We start from the raw sequence: 25584 nt of genomic DNA, 5'->3' as shown, positions 1-25584 counted from the left end.
TTAAGGATACTATGCTTAGTAACATGACTGTCACCATGAAAAGCTTAGCTGTGTTCTCAGACCTCTTATTTCCACTTCCTCTCCTTTGGTTGCCTTTCACTGCTGTTTTGAAATTGAGCTTAAATAAAACTCTGCACATTTCTTTTTTATAAATGTGACAAAAGAATAACTTCTGCCTTGCAATAATCATCACTACATTTTCTTTGATCACTTATTATTGATAGAATTAGGCATCTTTTGATTTTTAATCTGTACAGAAACTCTTAGATACGACCATCTCCGGTTTTCAGATGAAGAAACCGAAGTCCAGAGAAATTGAGTTGTTGACGCTAGTCACAGTTGGCTTGTGGAAGAACCCAAAGTCTTCTTGGAAAATGTATTTTTACTATGCACTCATTGCTCCACCAAAACTGTTCTTAAGTCACCCAGAGGCCTTTTGGTTTCCAAATTGAGCACACCATCAGTATTTATGTGATCTCTCAGGGAGTTTTATACCAAATCTATACCCCATTCTAGAAATCTCTGCTATGCTACTCTCCTGGTTTTCTTAGCTTCCATGACTTATCAATACTCTTTTTAAAGTTTCTTTTTTTTCCTCTTTATTCCTCACAGTCTTTATATTCCTAAAAGGCAGGCCCATATTTCTTGTTGCTTCAGCCAACTATTCATATATGAATATGTGAGAATGCTCATATGTGAGGATTCTTTACCGAAACTTCTATCCTAATCTCCAGACTGTATATTTAGCTACTTAGTGCCAGCTTTCCCAGATGGTGCTAGAGGTAGATATTTCACATTTAACTTTGACCAGAGCTGAACATGTGGCAACCCACTCCAGTATTCTTGCCAGAAAAATCCTGTGGACAGAGAAGCCTGGCAGAGTATAGTCTGTAGGGTTGCAAACTTCTGAGCAAGCACGCATGCAGAACTGGACATATTATTTCCTCTATCATCTACATAATTACCCAAGCCAAAAAAGTTAGGAATCAGCTTGTTTTCCTCAGTTTCCCATCTTTCTAATGTTGTGGTTTCCCTCCCAAATCTTTGAAGCTGTTTCTTCTCCATTCTCTGACTGAATGGTTTCTTAAGACTTTCCTTTATAGATTATTATAAAGTTTTCAAACTGATTTCATTCCTTAATATGCACCCCTTCAAGTTTTATCCAGAGGAATCCAGTTAACCAAATAAGATCACTTACCACCTTTCCTTAAATCATGCAGTGGCTCCCCTGTACCTTTTCGTATGAAACTTGAATTTCCCATTGTAGTATATGAAGGGCATGATGATTTGGCCCGCCTACCTCTCCAACTTCATATTTTACTGCTTAATGACGTATCCTAGGGTCCAGCCATACCGAACTCCTGGCCTTAGCCTAACCCACGCTTTCCCATGCTAATCCTGCTGCCTGGAATTCCCTTTGGGGTTTATTCTCATTCCTTCCAACTACCCACCCACTCAAATCTGTCTTCAGACTTCAGACTCTTTAGACTTCCTTCCTTGATGCTTCTCCTCTGGGCCCCATTGACACTGCTAACACTTCTTGTAACATTTATACTGAGTGTAAGTAGTTATATCCCCCATTAGACTGAGAAGCTTGAAAACAAAGATTTTCTCTTCTCTGTAGCTCCCATCACTTAGTGCAAAGCCTGACATATATCTTTATTAAGTGTATGAATGAATGAAAAGAAATGACTGGTCTTTCTAGAAAAGAGAATGACATGAACAATGAATTGAATTAGAGAAACAGGGATATATGACATGAATTTGGAGTCAGACATGGGTTCAAGAACTAACTTTCACTTACTACTTTCATGAAATAGAGATGCCAGCCCTGCCTTAGTCACTGTGAAGATCAAGTGAAATATATAAGTCACCTAGCATGGGCAAGAAATTCATTCCTTTGTAATACTGAATACCAATTTCTGGGGTATGCTAGTAATTAGTTATATATTAATGAATAAAATGAACATTACCTCTGAATTCATGGAGCTTATAGTCTAATGGCGGAGACCATTATAAGCAGCTAAACAAATAAATATATGATTACAAAACATTGTGCAGTGATGAAAGATAATTAGGTTGAGAGTAGGTGGACCTACCTAGATGTGATCAAAGAAGGCCGCAGAGAAGAGACTGCCAATATGGAGCCTAAGACACAGGAGGACTTCTTTCTTCTTACCCTTTGTAGCATCTGAATTTCATACCACATGAATCTAGTCTTTACTCCCAAGTTAATTATATTGCCCTTTTAAAATAAAAGTATGTAAGGGAGCAGTAGAGTAATTAATAGGAGAGTATTTAAATCTACTTGTTTTGATTAATTAGAAGGAAAGGCCACTGGCCTGCTGAGAACGAGTGAGGTTGAAATCAGATAAATTATGGGGAAAGCTAAAGTTGTGAAATAGTCACTCAGGGAGATGAGCAAAGGCAAGTGAAAGGATAAACAGCAGTGTTGAAGGCCCAGTGAAAAGGGGTCCCCTAAATTTGTATTCACACCAGTCTGCTCAGTTACTCGGTTCTCCACAGCTATATTCAGCAGTGCTGGTATACAAGAAAAATTGTGAGGTTTGTCCCTAGCTACAGCTCTCCAGGATGGAGTAGCAGAAGAATAGGGGACTGAGAAAATAAAAGTTCTGCCTCAAGAGTAGTTAGGTGGCAAACCACAGGGTTCACCTTAGTAGGGAATGAACTATCATCAGGCAAGTCTGATGGACTCAAAAATTGCGGCAGAGTCATGGAAGAACATGTTACATAAAAAGGTAGTGAATAGACCATCTTTGAATGCAATACAAATTATTTCAGGACTTTTTTTTTTTTTACTTCTACCAAAGAATGTTGCATAAATATTTACTAGTAAAGAAATACAGATTGAGAAAAATATTTTAAATTGAAAAATATTTTTCATAATACATTTGATTCCTGAATATGTTTACATGAATTTTTATGAAAAAGTACACTTTTTGCACCTTTTTGTAAATTTCACTTAGAAAATATTAATGTCAGAAAAAAATAATCCTGTAATTTTTAATTAATATTTAGAGGTGGAGAAAGACTAAAATATCAATGTCTTGACCTTGGAGTTTTCCTTTATTACAGTGTAATAAGTTGCCAGCATTTCCTATGTTAGAGCAAAGTGTGATGTATAAGCTTATAGATGTCATCACTAAAGCTACTGTAAAATTTTAATGAGAATTTTCCATATTTTAGGAATAAAATATGAACAAACCCATAACAGCATCAACATACGTGCGCTGCCTCAGTCTTGGACTAATTAGAAAGCTGTCCGATTTTATTGATCCTCAAGAAGGATGGAAGAAGTTAGCAGTCGCTATTAAAAAACCATCTGGTGATGATAGATACAATCAGTTTCACATAAGGTAACATAAAAATCTTTCTCTTTTTAAATTCTTACATCACAATTTAGAATGATTAATAGGTACAAATACTGTCTAATGCTGCAGTTCAGAAAATAAACCTCTCTCTAAGGGAGGTATAGTAATAAATCCCCCCTCTTTTTTTTTTTTTTTTGCAACTTTTGCTTCATTCTCCAATATATCAGCCAGGTCAATACTGTGATCTTGCAAATAAGTTTTTACAGTTAAATTCATGTATGAGTATCTAATTCACTTAAATGGTATATTTGGGGAATTCTTCAAATTAATGTTTTAAAGTTGCTTGTACATGTGTACATCTGTAAATCGACTTCTTAGTTCTTACCCTGGATTTTTCAACACTATCTTCAGAAAAATTCCATTCTATTTGTCTCTACTTAATTCAATGTGAGATATAAGTACAAATTTTGTTTTTGTCAGTTATTTCAGCCCAAACTCATGTCAAAATATGTCTCTGGAAGCAAAGGGAAATAAATTTATTTGTGACTTTCAGCATTACCTTGAAAAAAAATCTGAAACCTTAGTTTTCATGTTAGTCCTTCCAGGAAATGTTTTCTCATGTGAAGGATGAGCATCTTAAATTATTTGGAGGAAGCTTAAATTTAAACCTCAAAAACCATTTTTGTAGACAGTTTGTTGATATTAACTTAAAGACCTTGGGAGAAGGGACTTCCGTGGTGGTCCAGTGGTTAAGAATCTGCCTTCCAAAGCAGGGGACGTGGGTTTGATCCCTGGTTGGGGAACTAAGATCACACATACCAGGCATGAGTAGTTAAGCATGTGTGCGGCAACTACTAAGCTCATGTGCTCTAGAGCCCGTTTACTGCAACTGGAGAAGCCTGAGCCCCGCGATACAGCACAGCCAAAAAACAAAAAAAACGCTGAAAGCATAGTTGAGGGAATGAGGAGAAAAGACTCTTCTTTACAGAATAATGGCAGCAAATATTGAAAGAATAAGAGAACTAGAAAATTACCAATTTACAACTACCAGTGAGTAATTGATTATGGAGGGCTCATTAGCGAGTGCTGAAACCCCAAGGCAAAAGGGTGTTGATGAACAAGATACCCACACGATTTCAAAGTATATTCCACAGATGATTTATGAATTGCAAAGGGGAAAGGTGCTTTTGCAGAGAAAAAATCTGCAGTACACCTCCTTAACCAAGTAATCCAGCTGGTGTCATCAGTATTGGTACAGACTGCCGTTATGTGCCCCCGATGTGATGCGGTGTAAAGGACACATTGTCATCTAAGTAATGTTCTTACCAACAGGTTTTCATCTGAATTTAATCATGAGAGATTAGTTGGACAAATCTAGACTGTGAGAGTTCTACTACACATCTGGTCTAAGTTCTGTAAAGTGAGCACACAGACACAGGGATGAAGAGGGAGAGGGCGAAAGCATAAACACAGTTAAACATTACCTGGTCATTCGGTGAATCTAGGTGGTTGCTCATGGTATTTTCCTTTCAACTTCTCTGTAGGTTTGAAATTTTTTGAAATAAACAAATTTTCAGGAAAAAACAGGGAGAGCTAAGTTTTCTAGGTTTTTAAATATTACTTTCAAAACTATTGATAGTTTTTTTCTTTTTTATTTATGTTTTTTTAATTTTTACAATGTTGTGTTGGTTTCTGCCATACAATGCAAATCAGTCATAATTATACATATATCCCCTCCCTCTTGAGCCTCCCTTCCTTTCCCCCATCCCTCCTCTCTAGGTCATCACAGAGTGCCAGACTGGGCTCCCTATGTTATACAGCAACTTCTCACCAACTATATATAAAGAAATTTTTCATGAAAACCTGATCTGTTTTTCCCTCAGTTGAAATGGAATATAGTTAAGATCCAAGGAATAATTCTCCAAGTGTATGTATTTTCTATTTCTTTAAGCAGCCTGCTTTATTAAACATCATATGACTAACAGCGTTAATAAGTCATGTAGGGAACTAGTGTAGCTTAGTATGTTGAGAGCACAGCTGTGTGTTCAGTGAGATATCAGTTTGAACCTCAGTTTGGATACAAGTTTATTGGCTGTGTGACTGTGGACTGCTTACCTCTCATGCTTTCTCTTCAGTACATTAGCATGATATTCACAATGTCTTTGAGAATTATATGAGTTCATGTTTTGCATCCTGTAGCCCACTGTAAATACTCAGTGTCTGTCAACTTATCACCTTCAGCATCTTTTCTTCCTTCTGCCTGTCTTTCCTGTTCTCTGTAATTCTTGCTGACTCTCTTTCTGCACCTTTCTTTTTTAATCATAGGAAGTGCTGTGGACAAGAGGGGGATTGAGGGGAATAATACCTGCTGCTGCTGCTAAGTCGCTTCAGTCGTGTCCGACTCTGTGAGACCCCCATAGACGGCAGCCCACCAGGCTCCCCTGTCCCTGGGATTCTCCAGGCAAGAACACTGGAGTGGGTTGCCATTTCCTTCTCCAATGCATGAAAGCGAAAAGTGAAAGTGAAGTCACTTAGTCGTGCCCGACTCTTCGCGACCCCATGGACTACAGCCTACCAGGCTCCTCCATCCGTGGGATTTTCCAGGGAAGAGTACTGGAAAATACTTATGTGTTAACTCTGCTTACATACTAATCTTATTTCTCTGTTACTTGCTTTAAGGAGATTTGAAGCATTACTGCAAATTGGAAAAAGCCCCACGTGTGAGTTACTGTTTGACTGGGGCACCACAAATTGCACAGTTGGTGATCTTGTGGATATTTTGGTCCAAAATGAGTTTTTTGCCCCTGCAAGTCTTTTGCTACCAGGTAAACTGAGTGTGTCTACGATATCAGTGACTAGGATGGAAAGACAAGTGACAGAAATAGGAATGTTTCTTCTCTTACTTTTTTCTCAGAGTAGATGAACCTTACCTTTAAGATTCTTCATTCTTTCAACTCTCCCCAACTCTTTAACAAGCACCCCAGATGCTGCAAACTTGCTGCTGAGAAAATCCTGGAGCTGGTAAGACTTCAGGATTCAGTCTAAACATGCAGTTAAAGTCAGGTAGTTTTATGCCAATAGGAAGTTTAGAATGATGAGAAAAAGCTCTTGCTTTTTTTCATCCTCAACTTCCACCCTGATGGGACTCTGATTTCTTACATTGTGTTCCCGTGGGTTCGTGTCTGGTTGCCTTCCTTCCCCATCAACTACTTTTTCCCTTTGATGCTATTTACACCAGTAATTCTTACCCTTCAGAAGGCATAAGAATCACCTGGAGTTCTTGATAAGCATGTAACTTCCCAGGCTTTACTCCAGATCTCATTATCAGAATTCTTGAATTAAGTTCAAGGTCAGTGTTTTAAAACAGGTACTTCAGTGCTTCTGCTGCAAGTGACTTACAGGCCACTTTCTGGAAACACTGCCTTGCCCATCCTTATCCAAATTTACAAATTCTTACTAGGTAAATTCTCATGAGTGCTATGAAAATAGGGGGCTAATGGGCAGAAACTGGAATAATGTTAAGTAAATTGAGTTCCTAATTTAACTTTTTCATGAACACTTCTTCTTATGTAACAACAACTTGTATCTTATTTCACTTGTTAGATGCTGTACCCAAAAATGTTAATACACTGCCTTCTAAAGTCACTGTAGTAGCAGTTCAGCAGAAACCGAAGCCCCTCTGTGGCAAAGACAGGACATCTGTGATATCTGATGAGAATCCTGAACAAAACTATGTGCTACCTGACTCCTCAAGTCCAGAAAATACAAGTTTAGAATTTAGTGATACACGTAAGTAATATTTGACATGCTTTCTGCTAGTGAGTTTGTCATGAGACCATCACTGCTTTAAAATAAAGCTCTCCTTTTGTTTATTTACTCTGGCAATAGCTTTTCTGTGGTCTTGTTTTCCTCCTGATTTATTAGGCGGTGTCTTCATTGTTTTAGTGTTATAGGTGAGTAGATGTAATAGGACATATGAACAACCACAGAAGCTGTGAAAAAAAAAAGAAGTAAATATTTACGCAGTTTGAAAGGATCATTTTATAAAGAAAGTAAGTGATTAGAGTTTAAATATTAGCATAGGTATGAAATATCCAAATTGAGAAAATACTGGAATTATGAAAATCAATTTCTTTTTTACTGAAGCACTCTTTTTATTATTCTATTGACATTACAGGTTTTCACAGTTTTTCATTTTTTGAATTGAAGGATGTCACAAATAACTTTGATGAACGGCCCATTTCTGTTGGTGGTAACAAAATGGGAGAAGGAGGGTTTGGAGTTGTGTATAAAGGCTACGTGAACAACAGGACTGTAGCAGTGAAGAAGCTTGCAGCAGTAAGTTATATTTTCTGGAAGAGAAAAAATTACAGGAAGAGTTGTTTCCTAGTGTGCTGTATGTGAATGAGTGAAAGTTGCTCAGTCGTGTCCAACTCCTTGCGACCCCATGGACTGTATAGTTCATGGAATTATCCAGATCAGAATACTGGAGTGGGAAGCCTTTTCCTTCTCCAGGAGATCTTCCCAACCCAGGAATCAAACCAGGGTTTCCTGCATTGCAGGCGGATTCTTTACGAACTGAGCTATGAGGGAATAATAAATATTAAATTAATCTTTAGGAAACATTATTTCATTGTGTATTTTCTCTCAGTAAACATCATTCTAAATTGGCAGTTCTTAACATTTAAAACTTTGTTGAAAGCTACAGACACTATCTCTACAAGAATGTAGTTATATTCACATACATACAATTATACACATAATTTGGGGAGATTCATAAAATAGAGAAGCTGAATTCTACACAGTGCTCCATGTAGAATCAATATTAAAACATTAAGATTCTAAGAAAATTTTATAAAAATATCTTCCTTATTTTCTTTTCTCATTTAAAAATAAAGTTTAGAAAATATTGCAATAAAAATTTTAAAAATTCTCATCTGCACCCTTTGTTCACTTCTATTAGAATATCTTATATTTTAAATCTATTGTTTATCCTAAAATATCAATACAATGCATTTTTTATAATAAAGATCCCTTTGTCATATATGTTGCAAATACTTTTGCACATCTTGTTTTTCTTTTTGCCTTAAAAATTGCTTATGTTTTCTAACACACTGATTTTTTTTCAGAATGTTTATACAGTAAAATCTCTTATTATTTCATTTTGTTCCCACAATGAATCACTGAAGTATATGTAGTTACATGAGTTATATGGTTTTCTTCCTTCTAGTTAACCAGCCATGAGACCTTGAGCAAATCACTAATATTTTTAGTTCTCAGTTGTTTATAAAATGGGGAGAATGATGACTTACATATTTTTAAAAAAGCAGGATCTGACAGATGATCTCTTGTATCCCTTCTAGCTTTAGGAGCCTCTGGGTATTGTATGGTATTATATTGTATATTATTTTATATTTTTAGATGGTTGACATTAGTACTGAAGAACTGAAACAACAATTTGATCAAGAAATAAAAGTAATGGCAAAGTAAGTTAATTTGGCAGTATGGTACCATGGAAGAGAGCAGAACAAGAAAGGACCTGTTTCTTACCCAGAGTGTGCCATGAACTGGTGATATTTTCAAATATAGGCTAAAATAGTTTAACGAACTTGACAGAACTTTGACTCTACAATTCTGTGGCTACATATATTCACTCATATGTGTGTAGATTAAACAGCAGTTGTTATTCTAAATCATGGCATTATTATATGGAATTTCAACTATCTAAATAGTTGATAATGGAACTATGATTCCATTATCATGTTTTCTGTTCCCAAAATTTATGAGAGGTAAATTATAGTATATATATGCATGTGTATATAAATGCATATTTATATATTAATATATACATGGCAAATAGTCCATTTGATATGTTAAAACCAAAAACCAGGGAAGTGTTATATGCAAGAATGTTTAGAAGCCATTGACTCAGTATGTTTGAAAATTGTCAGAAAGAGAAGGAAAAACAAATTGGGAAATTTATTCTAATAATTATAGTGATTGATACTTGAGTATATGTTGTTCAGTCGCCAAATCGTGTCTGACTCTTTGCGACCCCATGAACTGCAGCACACCAGGCTTCCCTGTCCTTCACTATCTCCCTGAATTTGCTCAAACTCATGTGCTTTACATTAGTGATGCCATCCAACAATCTCAACCTCTTTCCTTCTTCTCCTCTTGCCCCTAATCTTTCCTAGATCAGGGTCTTTTCCAGTGAGTCAGCTCTTCACATTAGGTGGCCAAATATTGGAGCTTCAGCTTCAGCATCAGTCCTTCCAATGAATATTCAGGGTTCATTTCCTTTAGGATGGGCTGGCTTGATCTCCTTGCTTGATCTCCCTCAAGGGACTTTCAAGAGTCTTCTCCAGCACCACAGTTTGAAAGCACCAGTTCTTCAGCACTCAGCCTTCTTTATAGTTAACTCTCACATCCATACATAATTACTGGAAAAACCATAGCTTTGACTATACAGAGCTTTGTCATCAAAGTGATGTCTCTGCTTTTTAATATACTGTCTAGGTTTGTCATAGCTTTCCTTCCAAGAAGCGAGCATCTTTTAATTTATTGGCTTCAGTCACCGTCCACAGTGATTTTGGAGCCCAAGAAATGAAGTTTGTCACTGTTTCCATTGTTTCCCCATCTATTTGCCATGAAGTGATGGGACCAGATGCCATAATCTTAGTTTTTTTAATGTTGAATTTTAAGCCAGCTTTTTTACTCTCCTCTTTTTCACCTTCTATACAATAGACCAAAAACTGTAATGCATTAACCATTGTTATAACCACAATTGTTGTAACAACCGCCATACACACACTTTTTTTTTTCCCACTGAAATACAGAAACATTAAATAACTTTATCCAAGGTCACTTAAACATAAATATGTGGGTTTCAAATCCAGATCTGTCTAACTCCAGAACTTGCGATTTTGAAATAAATCCTTAATAGTATTTACCAATTTATTCTCATTAGACCCATTGCTATAAATCGCCAATTCTAGTTGCTTAACTTCAAGAAAGAAAGAATAGATTGGAATTAATTTTTTCAGTAAAAATAATGTACACTGAAGAAAATAAAAAGATTGTCCAAGATTTGTTCTTTCTACCCCTACCTCCACTCTCCAGTCCTAAAAGTAACTTGTTCAAAATAGATAATCTGGAAAATACAGGAAAATATTCATCCCTTGAATATATCACTCAGAGATAACCATTGCTAGTATTTTGTACTTGCTTCCTGATGAGTGTCTGGCATTTTTCCATGTTGAAACATTTAAAATTAATTGCATAACATTCCAGCATATATACACAAATGTTTTATTTAACCATTACCCTTCCATATTTGTTTCTAATTTTCAGTATTACAAATTAAAATGTCTTAAAATCTCTTTGTACATAAATATTTAAGTGCAAATCTGCCTTTTTCATCAGGAGACAGTCCTGGAAGAATTACTGGTTCTGAATGCACGAACTTTTTAAAGACTTTCTGAGTATTTGTCTAAATGACTTTGTAATTGTTATAATAATTTGGTGGCTCAGATGGTAAAGAATCTGCCTGCAGTGCAGGAGACCCAGGTTCAGTCCCAGGGTCCAGAAGATCTCCTGGAGAAGGGCATGGCAATCCACTCCAGTATTCTTGCCTGGAGAATCCCCATGGACGGAGCAACCTGGTGGACTACAGTCCATAGGGCCACAAAGAGTCAAACACAACTGAGTGACTTTCACTTCACATACTTCTACCAGCAGTTTATTGCAATTTCACAACTGCTACCACACTACCATTAAATATTATTGCTATTTTTAAAATAAGTGTCAGTCTCTGGCCCTTACTAGCAGAATGACCTCAGCCAAATTTCTTGTCTGTTTTCTCATCTGTAAAATGGGATAATTATTTTAATAATGAAATGTTTCACTAAGTTATTTTAAGGGTTAAGTAAAACAAAGCATGTAAATCAAGTACCCCATGCCTTTTTAGTATAAACTCAGAAAATGTTACCTACTCATTTTTAAAGTGTGCCAATTTGGTGGAAAATGGAATACTTGCTGTTTTAATTTGCACTTCATAGAATATATTCTGGGCTCTCATGTTTGTTGCTGTTTAGTCACTAAGTCCTGTCTGACTCTTTTGTGACCCCCATAAACAGTAGCCTGCCAGGCTCCTCTGTCCATGGGATTCTCCAGGCAAAAATTACTGGAGTGGGCTGACGTTTGCTTCTTCAGGGGATCTTCCCAGCCTAGGGATCGAACCTGCATCTCCTGCTTGGCAGGCTGATTCTTTACCACTGAGCCACCAGGGAAGCCAGAGGGCTCTCATATATATTTGCTCATTTAATTCTCACAGCATTTATGTTACATAATAGGCATTATTACCCACATTTACCAGGGAAAGTTGCTGAGGCTCAGTGAGTCTGTTAACTTGTAAAAGGTCACATTTCCAGGAGGTGGCAGAGCTGTACTTTAAACTTAGGACTTTGAGCCCAGATATCTTTGTACTTACTGTACCATAGATGCCTGCAGTTTTGTTATACTTAAGCTTTATTTAGTCTTATTACTCTTAAGTAGATAAAGAAACTCAGTTCAGTTCAGTCACTCAGTCGTGTTCAACTCTTTGTGACCCCATGAATTGCAGCACGCCAGGCCTCCCTGTCCATCACCAACTCCCGGAGTTCACTCAAACTCATGTCCATCGAGTTGGTGATGCCATCTAGCCATCTTATCCTCTGTCATCCCCTTTTCCTCTTGCCCCCAGTCCCTTCCAGCATCAGAGTCTTTTCCAATGAGTCAACTCTTCGCATGAGGTGGCCAAAGTACTGGAGTTTCAGCTTTAGCATCATTCCTTCCAAAGAAATCCCAGGGCTGATCTCCTTCAGAATGGACTGGTTGGATCTCCTTGCAGACTAAGGGACTCTCAAGAGTTTTCTCCAACACCACAGTTGAAAAGCATCAATTCTTCGGCGCTCATCCTTCTTCACAGTCCAACTCTATTGCATATAGTTATTTCTTTCTCTTTTTTCTTTTAAAGCTCTAAATTGAATAACATAACCTTCAGGTAAGTATGTGTATATATCGTAATAATTTTGAATGGAAAATTATTTGCCACAGGTGTCAACATGAAAACTTAGTAGAATTACTTGGTTTCTCAAGTGATGGAGATGACCTCTGCTTAGTATATGTTTACATGCCCAATGGTTCATTGCTGGACAGACTGTCTTGCTTGGTAAGATGTTTTTTTATTAGGTTGTTTGGCTTCCTGTTTCTGTGTTGGATTCTAATATTTTCTCTGTGACAGAATCTTTTAAACCTATTTAAATCTTTTAAAATCTATTAATATCTTTTCTAGTTTGTGAAAACTATACAGTTGTTATTTAAACAATTGGAATTCCCTTTCTATCAGGTGATAATCTAAAATGTAAAATTATCAGTCAAGGCTGGACTTTGAAGATGCTCTCATATATTTTTATTGTTTGATAAGAAATGCTAACTTCCATTTGATCTTATTTAGCTATTATTGTTTAACAACTTAAAAAATGGTAGTTCTAAATTCTTAGCAATGTAATAATATGGTCAGTAGTTGCTTAGAAGAAGTGTTCTGTTATATATTTTCTATAGATCTTTTTAATTCTCCTCTTTTATTTTTAATTGGTTTGTTTCTTACTTCGTAAGGATGGTACTCCCCCACTCTCTTGGAACATGAGATGCAAGATTGCCCAGGGTGCAGCTAATGGCCTCAGTTATTTACATGAAAACCATCATATTCATAGAGATATTAAAAGGTAAATGCTGCCTTTAAAAAGCTTTTGGAGAACTGTCTTTAAAGAATAATTTTCTCTCACTGTTCCTATTCACTAGTGACATGAACTTCTTAACTTGAAACATGCCATGAAAGCTCATCTCACTAAGGACGTCTATAATCTCCCTTATTTCAAACCCAGTGACCTATTTCTAGTACTCATCCTAAGTAACCTGTGTTTTTCTTTTGTTTGTTTTTCACAGTATGTTATTCTGTTCTTCTTGTCAGAATTATTTTCTTATTTTCTGGATCATCACTCTTTTTTGAATCACTTCCATTCTTCATGAGTACATTTCAGTTATCTTCCTTGTTATGTATTTATTTAGTTAACAAATATTAATTGAGCATCCACTGTACGACAGTTACTGTAGATGGTATAGTTAGCAACAGTAGCATTTGTAGCATCTGTCAGCAACCAGATAATCACAAAATAATAGTAGAACTTTAGTGTATAGTCTATACAATTAGTATAAAAAAAGGTTCCCTGAGAAAATTATACTTAAGCAGAGATCCAAAGAATGAACAAGACATGAGTGAGCACAATTTGAGGACATCTATAGAATATGGAGAAGGCAGTGGCACCCCACTTCAGTACTCTTGCCTGGAAAATCCCATGGATGGAGGAGCCTGGTAGGCTGCAGTTTATGGGATCACCAAGAGTCGGACACGACTGAGTGACTTCACTCTCACTTTTCACTTTCATGCATTGGAGAAGGAAATGGCAACCCACTCCAATGTTCTTGCCTGGAGAATCCCAGGGACAGGGGAGCCTCGTGGGCTCCTGACTTTGGGGTCACACAAAGTTGGACACGACTGAAGTGACTTAGCAGCAGCATAGAATATGAAAAAGAGTATTCTGGGAATAAGGAAGCACATTTGTGAGACCAGTGTTCAGATGAACATGATGGATTACAGGAGGTGAAATAAATGACTGAAGTGCAGAAATTGAAGGAGTGATTGATAGATAAGATAAAATTATAAGGTAGGCAGAGAGCTAAGCCCTGTGTAGGACGTAATAGACCAAGATAAGAGCTTTAATTTTATCATAAGTATAATCAAATGCCATTGAATAATTATAAGGAGGAATGTGGCATCATAGTTAAGTTTTGAGAAGATCACTTTGATGAGTATAGAGACTCATTTGTAAGAAAGGATAGTTTGGAGCCTGTCATAGAAGATTTGGTGGTAACAGTTTATATGAAGAAATGTGAACAGATTCTTGCTTACTCTTGGCTGCAGCATGGGTGGGTGGCATTCAGGGAGAGGAACATGTCAGGAAGGACAGCAGGATTTATGGCTTCCAGAACCGCATTCTGGAATGATTGTGGCATGATTCATTTACAGAGAAAGCATTGAAAGAGGACAAGATTGGGAGTGGAAAAAGTGAGTTCTCTTTTGTACATGTTGTGTTAGAGGTTCCTTTAAGATACAGAAGTGAGTAGAGATGTTAATCAGTGTGACATACATGCTGGAAGATATCAATTTCTGTGTTACTTATGTTACTTAGGTTGAAGAGCTAGCATATAGTTACCTTAACTTTAAGAAAGATAGATTAGGAAAAGGTTACAAGATTTAGCTCTGAGGAACTTTAAGACTTAATGGCCAAGTAGAACAAAATGAGTCTAAAAAGGAATCCAAGAAAGTATGCAAGGAAGCTGAAAACCAGGAGAGTGTGGTATCCCTGAGAACAAGCAAAGAGAGTTAGTTGCCTGAGAAGGATTAGTCCAAATTTCCAGTTGCTTTTTGGAAGTCAGAATGAAGACTGAAAAATGACACATTTTAAAACACTTTTAATGAGGCATTTGATTAGTGCCATGATGGTCATTAGTGACTTTTGGGAAATCTATTTCCATGTAGTAATTGGGTCAGAATTCAGGTGGTAGTTTCATGAAAAGATGGGCTCGATAAAGGATAGAAATGGTATGGACCTAATAGAAGCAGAAGATATTAAGAAGAGGTGGCAAGAATACACAGAAGAAATGTACAAAAAAGAGCTTCACAACCCAGATAATCATGATGGTATGATCACTGACGTAGAGCCAGACATCCTGGAACGTGAAGTCAAGTGGGCCTTAGAAAGCATCACTACGAACAAAGCTAGTAGAGGTGATGGAATTCCAGTTGAGCTATTTCAAATCCTGAAAGATGATGCTGCGAAAGTACTGCACTCAATATGCCAGCAAATTTGGAAAACTCAGCAGTGGCCACAGGACTGGAAAATGTCAGTTTTCATTCCAGTCCCAAAGAAAGGCAATGCCAAAGAATGCTCAAACTACTGCACAATTCCACTCATCTCACATGCTAGTAAAGTAATGCTCAAAATTCTCCAAGCCAGGCTTCAGCAATACGTGAACCGTGAAATTTCAGATGTTCAAGCTGGTTTTAGAAAAGGCAGAGGAACCAGAGATCAAATTGCCAGTATCTGTTGGATTATTGAAAAAGCAAGAGAGTTCCAGAAAAACATCTATTTCTGCTTTATTGAATATGCCAAAGCCTTTGACTGTGTGGATCACAATAAACTGTGGAAAATTCTGAAAGAGATGGGAATACCAGACCACCTGACCTGCCTCTTGAGAAACCTATATGCAGGTCAGGAAGCAACAGTTACGGGGCAACAGTTAGAACTGGACATGGAACAAAAGACTGGTTCCAAATAGGAAAAGGAGTATGTCAAGGCTGTATATTGTCACCCTGCTTATTTAACTTGTATGCAGAGTACATCATGAGAAACGCTGGGCTGGATTAAGCACAAGCTGGAATGAAGATTGCTGGGAGAAATATCAATAACCTCAGCTATGCAGATGACACCACCCTTATGGCAGAACCTGAAGAGGAACTAAAAAGCCTCTTGATGAAAGTGAAAGAGGAGAGTGAAAAAGTTGAATTAAAGCTCAACGTTCAGAAAGCTAAGATCATGGCATCTGGTTTCATCACTTCATGGGAAATAGATGGGGAAACAGTGGAAACAGTGTCAGACTTTTTTTGGGGTGCTCCAAAATCACTGCAGATGGTGACTGCAGCCATGAAATTAAAAGATGCTTGCTCCTTGGAAGGAAAGTTATGACCAACCTAGACAGCATATTGAAAAGCAGAGACATTACTTTGCCAACAAAGGTCCCTCTAGTCAAAGCTATGGTTTTTCCAGTGGTCATGTATGGATATGAGAGTTGGACTGTGAAGAAAGCTGAGCACCGAAGAATTGATGCTTTTGAACTGTGGTTCTGGAGAAGACTCGAGAGTCCCTTGGACTGCAAGGAGGTCCAACCAGTCCATCCTAAAGGAGATCAGTCCTGGGTGTTCATCGGAAGGACTGATGCTACATTGAAACTCTAATACTTTGGCCACCTCATGCAAAGAGTCGACTCATTGGAAAAGACCCTGATGCTGGGAGGGATTGGGGGCAGGAGGAGAAGGGGATGGCAGAGGATGAGATGGCTGGATGGTATCACCGACTTGATGGATGTTGAGTTTGAGTGAACTCCGGGAGTTGGTAATGGACAGGGAGGCCTGGCGTGCTGCGATTAATGGGGTCGCAAAGATTGGACATGACTGAGTGACTGAACTGAACTGAACTAAGGAGAGAGTGAAATATGAGTATAGACAAGTCTGATGAGACACTTTTATTTAGCCCATGAAGGGGGATAGCTGGAAATCAATGTGTTATTCAGCAAAAAAATTTTTTTTTAAAATGGCAGAGACCAAAGCATGCTTTTATGCCTGTGGGAAGAGGGATGTGATAGAACAGAAGAGAGAAGTGAGATAGTTTATAGAACAAGGTTCCTGAGAATGTAGAAAGGAGTCCCATAGAGGGATTGGCCTTAGAAAAGAGAAGATACACCATCTCCATCCCTTATTCGGTGTATTCTAACTGATGTGTATTCTAACTGATGTGTATTCTAATTGATTGCTACCTCATTGTCTTTTCTGTTAATCCTGCATATTCTTACTGAGGGATATGTTGACTTCAACTGCTACCTCCGTATGGGTGACTCAAATCTATATCATTAGCCTCCAGTCCTATATTTTCAGTGTGTGCAGGCCAAATCACCCTACCACAGTGTTCCATAGCAGTTCCTAAGTCAACATGTTAGAAGTCAAATTCATTTCTCTTCCAACCCAAATTCTTCTCTCTGTGTTTCTTTCCTAATCAAGTGAAGTCGGTATTCATCCTATCTTCTAAGCTAAAGACTTCCTCATTCCCCATACCATACAAATTACAAGGTTCTGTTGAGTGTACCTCAGAATTTGCACCTCCTTTTCTCCCCAGCCTTTATTTACATTTTCACTATCTCTTATTTGCTTTTTTACAAACTCTCCTGGTCATCCTTTAATTGGTATGTGCCAGTTCTTAGCTATGCTCTAATATACCGCCAGGTTGTGGTTCTGAAACTCAAGTTTGATAACATCATTCCCCACTATGAAACATTTAGCTGGCATTCTTTTGATTCCAGGATAAAGTTCAAGTTCTCCTCACATTCCATTGACACCAGTTCTTCAAATTGAGCATGTTTTTTGTTTTCATCACTGTGTCCATTCTGTTCCATTTGCCTCAAATGCCTTTCTTTCCCTCAGTAACCTGAACTTCTAATAACCCTTCAAGACTACACACACTTTTCACCTTCTCCTTGAAGTTTTCTTCAGTTCTTCTGCACACACAGTTGTTCTCTCAGCATTTTGTACCTAATATCACCATTAGGAATTTTAAAAAATTATTTCTATACCTTTGTCACAGACAAGATTCTGAGATTGTCCCCATGCCCAGCACTGAGCTTAAATACTGTAACACGTTGCGGGTCTTCAATAAAGTTTTGTTGAATGAAAGTCTGATTGTATGAGCAAATGCATAAAATAAATGAATTAAGATCTTTTAGCCATATTCTTTCCTCTTCAAAAGATTTCAGAGAGAGTACTCCCTAAGAAATGATACAGTTGAGATACTCTGGTTGGAAGTTTGTTTTTAAATGAATTGAGAAATTTTAGGGGAGGAATTAAGAAGGGTGCTTTAGCATACTTTGAGGAAAGTTGCCCTATAATAAATTATTTGTGAAATAATAAAAATATCACTAATGTGAAGAGTTTTACTTCACTTTTTTTTTCAAATTTTCCTTACAGAAACAAAAAAGAAGACAGTTTTATTATTCTTTAGCTATAATCCTTAATCTAGATTTATTTACATAAATTCAACCTTTTATGATGTGTATTATAAAATAGAATACTCTGTAAATACATACAGTGTTATACCTTCCTAAGGAACTATTTGATTTGTTGAAAAAGAAAAACTGTTTTTTAGTGCAAATATCTTATTAGATGAAGACTTTACAGCCAAAATATCTGACTTTGGGCTTGCACGGGCTTCTGAGAAGTTTGCCCAGACAGTCATGACTAGCAGAATTGTGGGAACAACAGCTTATATGGCACCTGAAGCTTTGCGAGGAGAAATTACACCCAAATCTGACATCTACAGCTTTGGTGTGGTAAGTTTCATATGTATGTATTTATGTATACATGTAATAGGCTTCCCTGGTGGTGCTAGTGGTAAAGAACCTGCCTGTCAGTGCAGGAGGTATGAGATATGGGTTTGATCCCTGGGTCAGGAAGATTCCCTGGAGGAGGGCATGGCAACCCACTCCAGTGTTCTTGCCTGGAGAAGCCCATGGACAGAGGAGCCTGGTGGGCTACAGTCCATGGGGTCGCAAAGAGTTGGACACAACTGAAGCAACTTAGCATGCATGCACACATACTTGTAATATATTATATTTTACTATATATATAATTAGTAACAATAATCATTCTGGCTGTACTTGTGAAATTGAAATAGAATATTTTGAATACACCTATGTTGCTTAGCTGTCATATGTAAAGATGTAAATTGCTCACTTTAACCTCTAGTTAAATGAGAAAGTAATAAAAACTTCTCTGAATTTGTAAGGCTTTTAAATTGATTTCTGAAATTACTGTAAGAAATAATATTTTTGCCACATGAATTAGCATGAAACTTAGTATATAAATTGTGTCCTACAGTATGCATGTTAGTGTCATATGTTAAAGAGGAAATGTTTTGAAGGAAATATGTTGTGGCATTTTCTGATCTACCAGTTTGATAATAACCTTTTATGATGGTGTAAGGAGTGGGGTGGGAGTGGTTGGAGAATTGGAAAATCCTTTGTCTTTTACACTCATATGTGTTTCTTTTATGGATGTCTACTGTCATAACACTGTGAAGTTAAGGCACAAGTTCGTAGGATATGCCTGAGGTTTAGAAAATAGTATTCTCCTAAAAGCCAGAGAAAATCATTCTTGTGAAATATCTTCTGCAAGACAGGAAAAAGAGTATGTCCAGAACACATATTTTGGGGGGCTGATTGTTTAGTAAGTTGCCAGTATTAAAGAACTGCGTAGGAGATGGATGAGTTCTGAGGTGTCAGGGAAGAAAGGGTGGTAAGAAATGACCACAGCTTGTGTTCTTTCCACTTTCATGCCTAAAAGGCATGCAGTGTGTGGAGATGGTTCATTCGATTTCATAATCAAGAGCCATGTTCCTTCCAGTTTCTATATGTTGTCTTGAGTCATATTTATGGGTTTTACTTTCTTCTTAGGTTTTGCTAGAAATAATAACTGGACTTCCAGCTGTGGATGAACACCGTGAACCTCAGTTATTGGTAATTGAAAGATTTCATTTTTCTAGTTCTTTTCTCTTTCATTTATAATCTAAATTTATGTGGGTAAATTTGGCATCTGGAAATGTCATTTTCTATTGGCAATCTTTCTGTTGGCAATTACATAGTGGCATATGGAAAAAGCATCAATTATTTTTAATCTGAGCTCTGCCATGAAATATTTGTGAAGCTTGGAGAAGACACGGATATAGTCTATGTTCTAGTTTCTTTGTAGCTAAAATCACAATGGAGCGTATGATTTCTGAGATCTCCTCTAGTGTATTTTTATTTTGTTACTTTCATGGTGATTACTAATACCATTTTCAGAGGAAAAATAACATTCTTCATTAGAAATTTCTGTCAGACTAGAATTGCTAATAAAATTCTTTCTCCATTTCTATTGTGGAATATTATTTAATAAAGTTATTACAGAAAATTTTACCTGTGTATTATATAGGGATTCATTGACAATTATATAAATAGACTAACTGAATGCTAAAACTACAGGAAAGTTATGCCATGCCTTGTTTTCCTGTATTCTAAATTTTAAGTACTTACAGGGTCTTATAAAGTAAAAAACTTACATAAATACTACCACATATGTTTTTCATAAAATTATTCAAATACCTCATCTCAGTTCAGTTGCTCAGTCATTTCCAAATCCTTGCAACCCCATGGACTGCAGCACTCCAGGCTTCCCTGTCAATCACCAACTCCCAGAGCCTACTCAAACTCATGTCCATCACGTCGGTGATGCCATCCAACCATCTCATCCTCTGTTGTCTGCTTCTCCTCCTGCCTTCAACCTTTCCCAGCATCAGGTTCTTTTCCAATGAGTCAGTTTTTCACATCAGGTGGCCAAAATATTGGAGGTGAAGCTTCAGCATCAGTCCTTCCAATGTGTATTCAGGACTGATCTCCTTCAGGATGGACTGGTTGGATCTCCTTGCAGTCCAAGGGACTCTCAAGAGTCTTCTCCAGCACCACAGTTCAAAAGCATCAATTCTTCAGCACTAAGCTTTCTTTCTAGTCCAACTCTCACATCCATACATGACTACGGGACAAACCATAGCTTTGACTAGATGGACCTTTGTTGGCAAAGTAATGTCTCTGCTTTTTAATATGCTGTCTAGGTTGGCCATAACTTTTCTTCCAAGGAGCAAGCATGAAACTTTTAATTTCATGGCTGCAGTCACCATCTGCAGTGATTTGGTGCCCAAGAAAATAAAGTCTCTCACTGTTTCCATTGTTTCCCCATTTATTTGCTATGAAGTGATGGGACCGGATGCCATGATCTTAGTTTTCTGAATGTTGAACTTTCAGCCAACTTTTTCACTCTTCTTTTTCACTTACATCAAGAGGCCCTTTAGTTCTTTGTCACTTTCTGCCAAAAGCTTTAGTGTCATTAATAAAGTAATAGTAGATATCTTTCTGGAACTCTCTTGCTTTTTCAGTGATCCAGCGGATGTTGGCATTTTGATTTCTAGTTCCTCTGCCTTTTCTAAAACCAGCTTGAACATCTGGAAGTTCACAGTTCATGTTCTATTGAAGCCTGGCTTGGAGAATTTTGAGCATTACTTTACTAGCGTGTGAGATGAGTGCAATTGTGTGGTAGTTTGAGCATTCTTTGGCATTGCCTTTCTTTGGGATTGGAATGAAAACTGACCTTTTCCAGTCCTGTGGCCACTGCTGAGTTTTTCAGATTTTCTGGCATATTGAGTGCAGCACTTTCATAGCATCATCTTTTAGGGTTTGAAATAGCTCAACTGCAATTCATCACCTCCACTAGCTTTGTTCATAGTGATACTTCCTAAGGCCCACTTGACTTCACATTCCAGAATGTCTGGCTCTAGGTGAGTGATCACACCATCATGGTTATGTGGGTCATGAAGTTCTTTTTTGTATAGTTCTGTGTATTCTTGCCACCTTTTCTTAATATCTTCTCCTTCTGTTAGGTCCATACCATTCCTGTCCTTAATTGTGCCCATCTTTGCATGAAATGTTCCCTTGGTATCTCTGATTTTCTTGAAAAGATCTCTAGTCTTCCCCATTCAATTGTTTTCCTCTATTTCTTTGCATTGATCACTGAGGAAGGCTTTCTTATCTCTCCTTGCTATTCTTTGGAACTCTGCATTGAAATGGATATATCTTTCCTTTTCTCCTTTGCCTTTAGCTTCTATTCTTTTCTCAGCTATTTGTAAGACCTACACTGACTTTATTCTAATTTCTGTGTTTTAATGGGACAAACCACCCTGACAAGTTCAGACATGTGTATACCAGATTATTTCCCTAGAACAAAGATTAGAAAGTCAAAAGGTATAATATATTTTCTCAAAGGCTCATGCCATATTTTTAAGAAAAACCCTATATTATAATATTGCTACAGATGTCCCTTATATAAGTATATATTATAAAGCTTGCCATGGGTTCTTGGAAATGTATAATGAATATTGAAAAGTGAAAGTGAACATCATTCAGCCATGTCCAACTCTGCAACCCCATGAAGTATATGGTCCATGGAATTCTCCGGGCCAGAATAATGGAGTGGGCAGCCTTTTCTTTCTCCCAGGGATCGTCCAAATCCAGGGATCGAACTCAGGTCTCCCACAGTGCAAGCAGATTCTTTACCAGCTGAGCCAAAGGGAAGCCTAAGAATACAGGAATGGGTAGCCTGTCCCTTCTCCAGTGAATCTTCCCAAACCAGGAATCGAACTGTGGTCTCCTGCATTGCAGGCAGATTCTTTACCAACTGAATACTACATGGTATCTAATATTTTACAGTAAGGTATATACAGAAAGCCTCCAATTATTATGAAAAGTTAATATTTTCATAATATTTTATACAGTGTGAATGCATGCTCAGTCATATCTAACTCTTTGCAACGCCATGGACTGTAACCCACCAGGCTTCTCTGTAGCACATAGTGAAATTTTGTCTTTATCAATGAAATAAATCTTCTGTTCCATTGGTTATTGGAGGTCAGGAAAGAACCCTGGGCTGGAGTTACAGTTTGTGAGCCATTCATGTACAGGCATACTAAAGCTTTGGATGTTGGTTGTATTTTACAGAGAAAGTGTATAGATTAAAAATATAGGAGGGAAAAAGATTACCACCACAAAAATAGGACTTTCAATGACAGATTTACTCTCTCATAGTTCTGGAAACCAAAAGTTGAAATCAAAGTTTTGTCCAGGCCCCATTCCCTCTGGATACTCTAGGGGAGAGTCTTCCCTTGCCTCTTCCAGCTGCCAGTGGCTGTTGACATTCCTTGACTTGTAGCCACACCCCTCTACTGTCTGCCCCTGTGATCACATTGTCTTCCCCTCTGTGTGTGTGTGTGTATGTGTTTGTGTTTCTTTCTTATACAGATGTTTATCATTGGATTTAAGGCCTACCTGGGTAATCCAGGATGCTGCTGCTGCTGCTAAGTCGCTTCAGTCGTGTCCGACTCTGTGCGACCCCAGAGACGGCAGCCCACCAGGCTCCCCCGTCCCTGGGATTCTCCAGGCAAGAACACTGGAGTGGGTTGCCATGTCCTTCTCCAATGTATGAAAGTGAAAAGTGAAAAGTGAAAGTGAAGCCGCTTAGTCGTGTCCGACTCTTAGCGACCCCATGGACTTCGGCCTACCAGGCTCCTCCTTCCATGGGATTTTCCAGGCAAGAGTACTGGAGTGGGGTGCCATTGCCTTCTCCGATGATGATCTCATCTCAAATTGCTTAACATAATTACATCTGCAAAGACCTTTTTCTCCAAATACAGTTATAGTCACAGGTTCTGGGGATCAGGATTTGGACGTTTCTTTTGGGGGACCACTGCTCAACCACTACAGCATTCTCGTTCTCCACCTCTCTCCGTATTCGTTACCTTTTCATCGTGGCCTTGCCCCCTTTTTCCTCCTCCCTCTTTCTCTTGATTCAACAGTGTGAGTACCCATAGAGCAGTGTGCTTGTGCAGAGAGGAAGATCTGCATTCAGAGTTGGAATTGCATCATTGGGAGCACAGCAGAGGAGTAGACCTCACTGTGCTGGAAGCCTAGTAAGGGCTGCTAATGAGCATGTGAGAGGAATACACATAAACACAAAAATCCGAAGGCAAATGGCTAAACATTTCTAGGAAGGAGATATGTGTGTATGTATTAATATAAGTAAGTAAATAAATAGAGTTTGTCCTAGATGTCCTTAATTCTTAATAAGGTTACAACAGCAGATAGTAAATATGAGTAAATGTTATTATAATGTAGATTAAATAATTTAAATGTATTATTTTATAACATAGTAATATTAATTTAGTTATACATATAATTTGTATTTATTTATAAATACATTTATGAATTTACCTGATTTGTTTCTCTTTTATTTGAAACTTTTAAAGTTTTAACTTTTGCCTTAAAGCTAGATATTAAAGAAGAAATTGAAGATGAAGAAAAGACAATTGAAGATTATGTTGATAGGAAGATGAATGACATTGATTCCACTTCCATTGAAACTATGTACTCTGTTGCCAGTCAGTGTCTGCATGAAAAGAAAAATAAGAGACCAGACATTAAGAAGGTATTCATTTTTACATGTATTTAAAATGTGAAGGAGGTGGGGTCTGTCATTTTTTCCCACGTGTACATTTCCAATCAATTATTTAATGCGTTTGTTTTCTCTTTCTTTATAAAAGGTTCAACAGCTGCTAGAAGAAATGACAGGTTCTTAAAACTTTACTGGAATAGACTCTTGGATTTTTATATACAGCTATCTAAATCATTTTTTAAACTAAAGGGTTTTTTTGTAAGTATTCTTTATCTTTTATAAGGCAGCATGGTGAAATGCAGTGGTTATTAAAGCTTATGTAGAACTCACAATATAGAGGACAAACAATAGTCGAACCACTGTTGCAGCGCTTAACCCAACTTTCTTAGAGTCACTCTAAGTTCTTACAGTAATCCCTGAGATATCTCCTCGGAACCTCAGCAAACACAGGTTGAAAACTCAGAATTAGCTAAACAGAGGACAGGACTATAGGGTGGAAAGACCCTGTGCTGAAGCCTGACTCTACTTCTAATTTTCTGTAAAGATTTGGGAAATGTCTTAGCTGCTTTGAGCTTTGTTTTTTTCACATGTAGTATTGGGTTAATATCTACTGTGCCTCTCTAACAGGTAGGCATGATGCAGAGTATGTACAAGCACTTTGTAACTTGTAAAGGGATATAAAATTTAATGTTTATATAAATAATTATAAAATCCTATTATAGTTTTCATTTGTTTATAGGGTCATGTTCACAGTGTGCCATTAGCAATCATTCACCATAAGCCAGTTATGCCCTGATGGTATTCCCATGATCATGTGGCCATTATTAGATTATGTTATGTGGCAAATTTGAAGGTGTTTTGAGATGCAGTTAAGGTCCTTCATCTGCTGACTTTGAGTATCAATAAGAAGATGCTGTTTTAGGGGCCTAACCTAATAAGGTAAGCTCTTACAAGAAGTCTGAGCGATCCTTCTGTGGACCTTGAAGTAAGCTACCATGTTATAGGAAGGCCACATTGGCTATAAAATACTGGTAGCCTCTAGGAGATGAGAGCTACCTTCCAGCTATCAGTCAGCAAGAAAAATCTGGAACCTTGGTTGTGTAAGACCAAGAAACTCAATTTTCCAAAAACCTGAATTAGCTTAGAAGAGTACTTCAAATTTCAGATAATACCATAACCCCTGCTGACACCTAAATTTCAGCCTTGTGAGACTCTCAGTAGCAAACATGGATTTCTGTGCCTGGACTTGTGACATACAAAATTGTGAGATAATAAATGAGTTGCTATAAACTA

General features: G+C 37.5%; 1 protein-coding gene across 5 annotated transcripts in view; it reads left to right on the top strand.

Moving 5' to 3' along the window:
• IRAK4 (interleukin 1 receptor associated kinase 4) overlaps positions 1-25584 on the top strand; it is a 28083-nt gene extending 2499 nt beyond the window's left edge. Inside the window, exons 2-12 of one of the 5 annotated variants that reach the window (XM_059886532.1) lie at positions 6012-6157; positions 6247-6353; positions 6936-7121; positions 7510-7670; positions 8754-8818; positions 12429-12543; positions 12990-13099; positions 18407-18590; positions 19713-19775; positions 24166-24324; positions 24440-25584. In XM_059886532.1, the coding sequence (XP_059742515.1) occupies positions 7593-7670; positions 8754-8818; positions 12429-12543; positions 12990-13099; positions 18407-18590; positions 19713-19775; positions 24166-24324; positions 24440-24475 (810 nt within the window). In that variant the 5' untranslated portion in view covers positions 6012-6157; positions 6247-6353; positions 6936-7121; positions 7510-7592 and the 3' untranslated portion in view covers positions 24476-25584. Of the gene's footprint in view, positions 1-3207; positions 3378-6011; positions 6158-6246; positions 6354-6935; positions 7122-7509; positions 7671-8753; positions 8819-12428; positions 12544-12989; positions 13100-18406; positions 18591-19712; positions 19776-23141; positions 24025-24165; positions 24325-24439 lie in introns of those variants that run through there. The other 4 variants (XM_005206426.5, NM_001075998.1, XM_059886531.1 and 1 more) reach the window with 4 other exon arrangements.

The sequence above is a fragment of the Bos taurus genome, chromosome 5, assembly GCF_002263795.3.
Source record: "Bos taurus isolate L1 Dominette 01449 registration number 42190680 breed Hereford chromosome 5, ARS-UCD2.0, whole genome shotgun sequence".
Taxonomy (NCBI): Eukaryota; Metazoa; Chordata; class Mammalia; order Artiodactyla; family Bovidae; genus Bos; species Bos taurus.
Note: the sequence above shows the minus strand (reverse complement) of the source record. Positions and strands in the feature narration are given on the sequence as shown.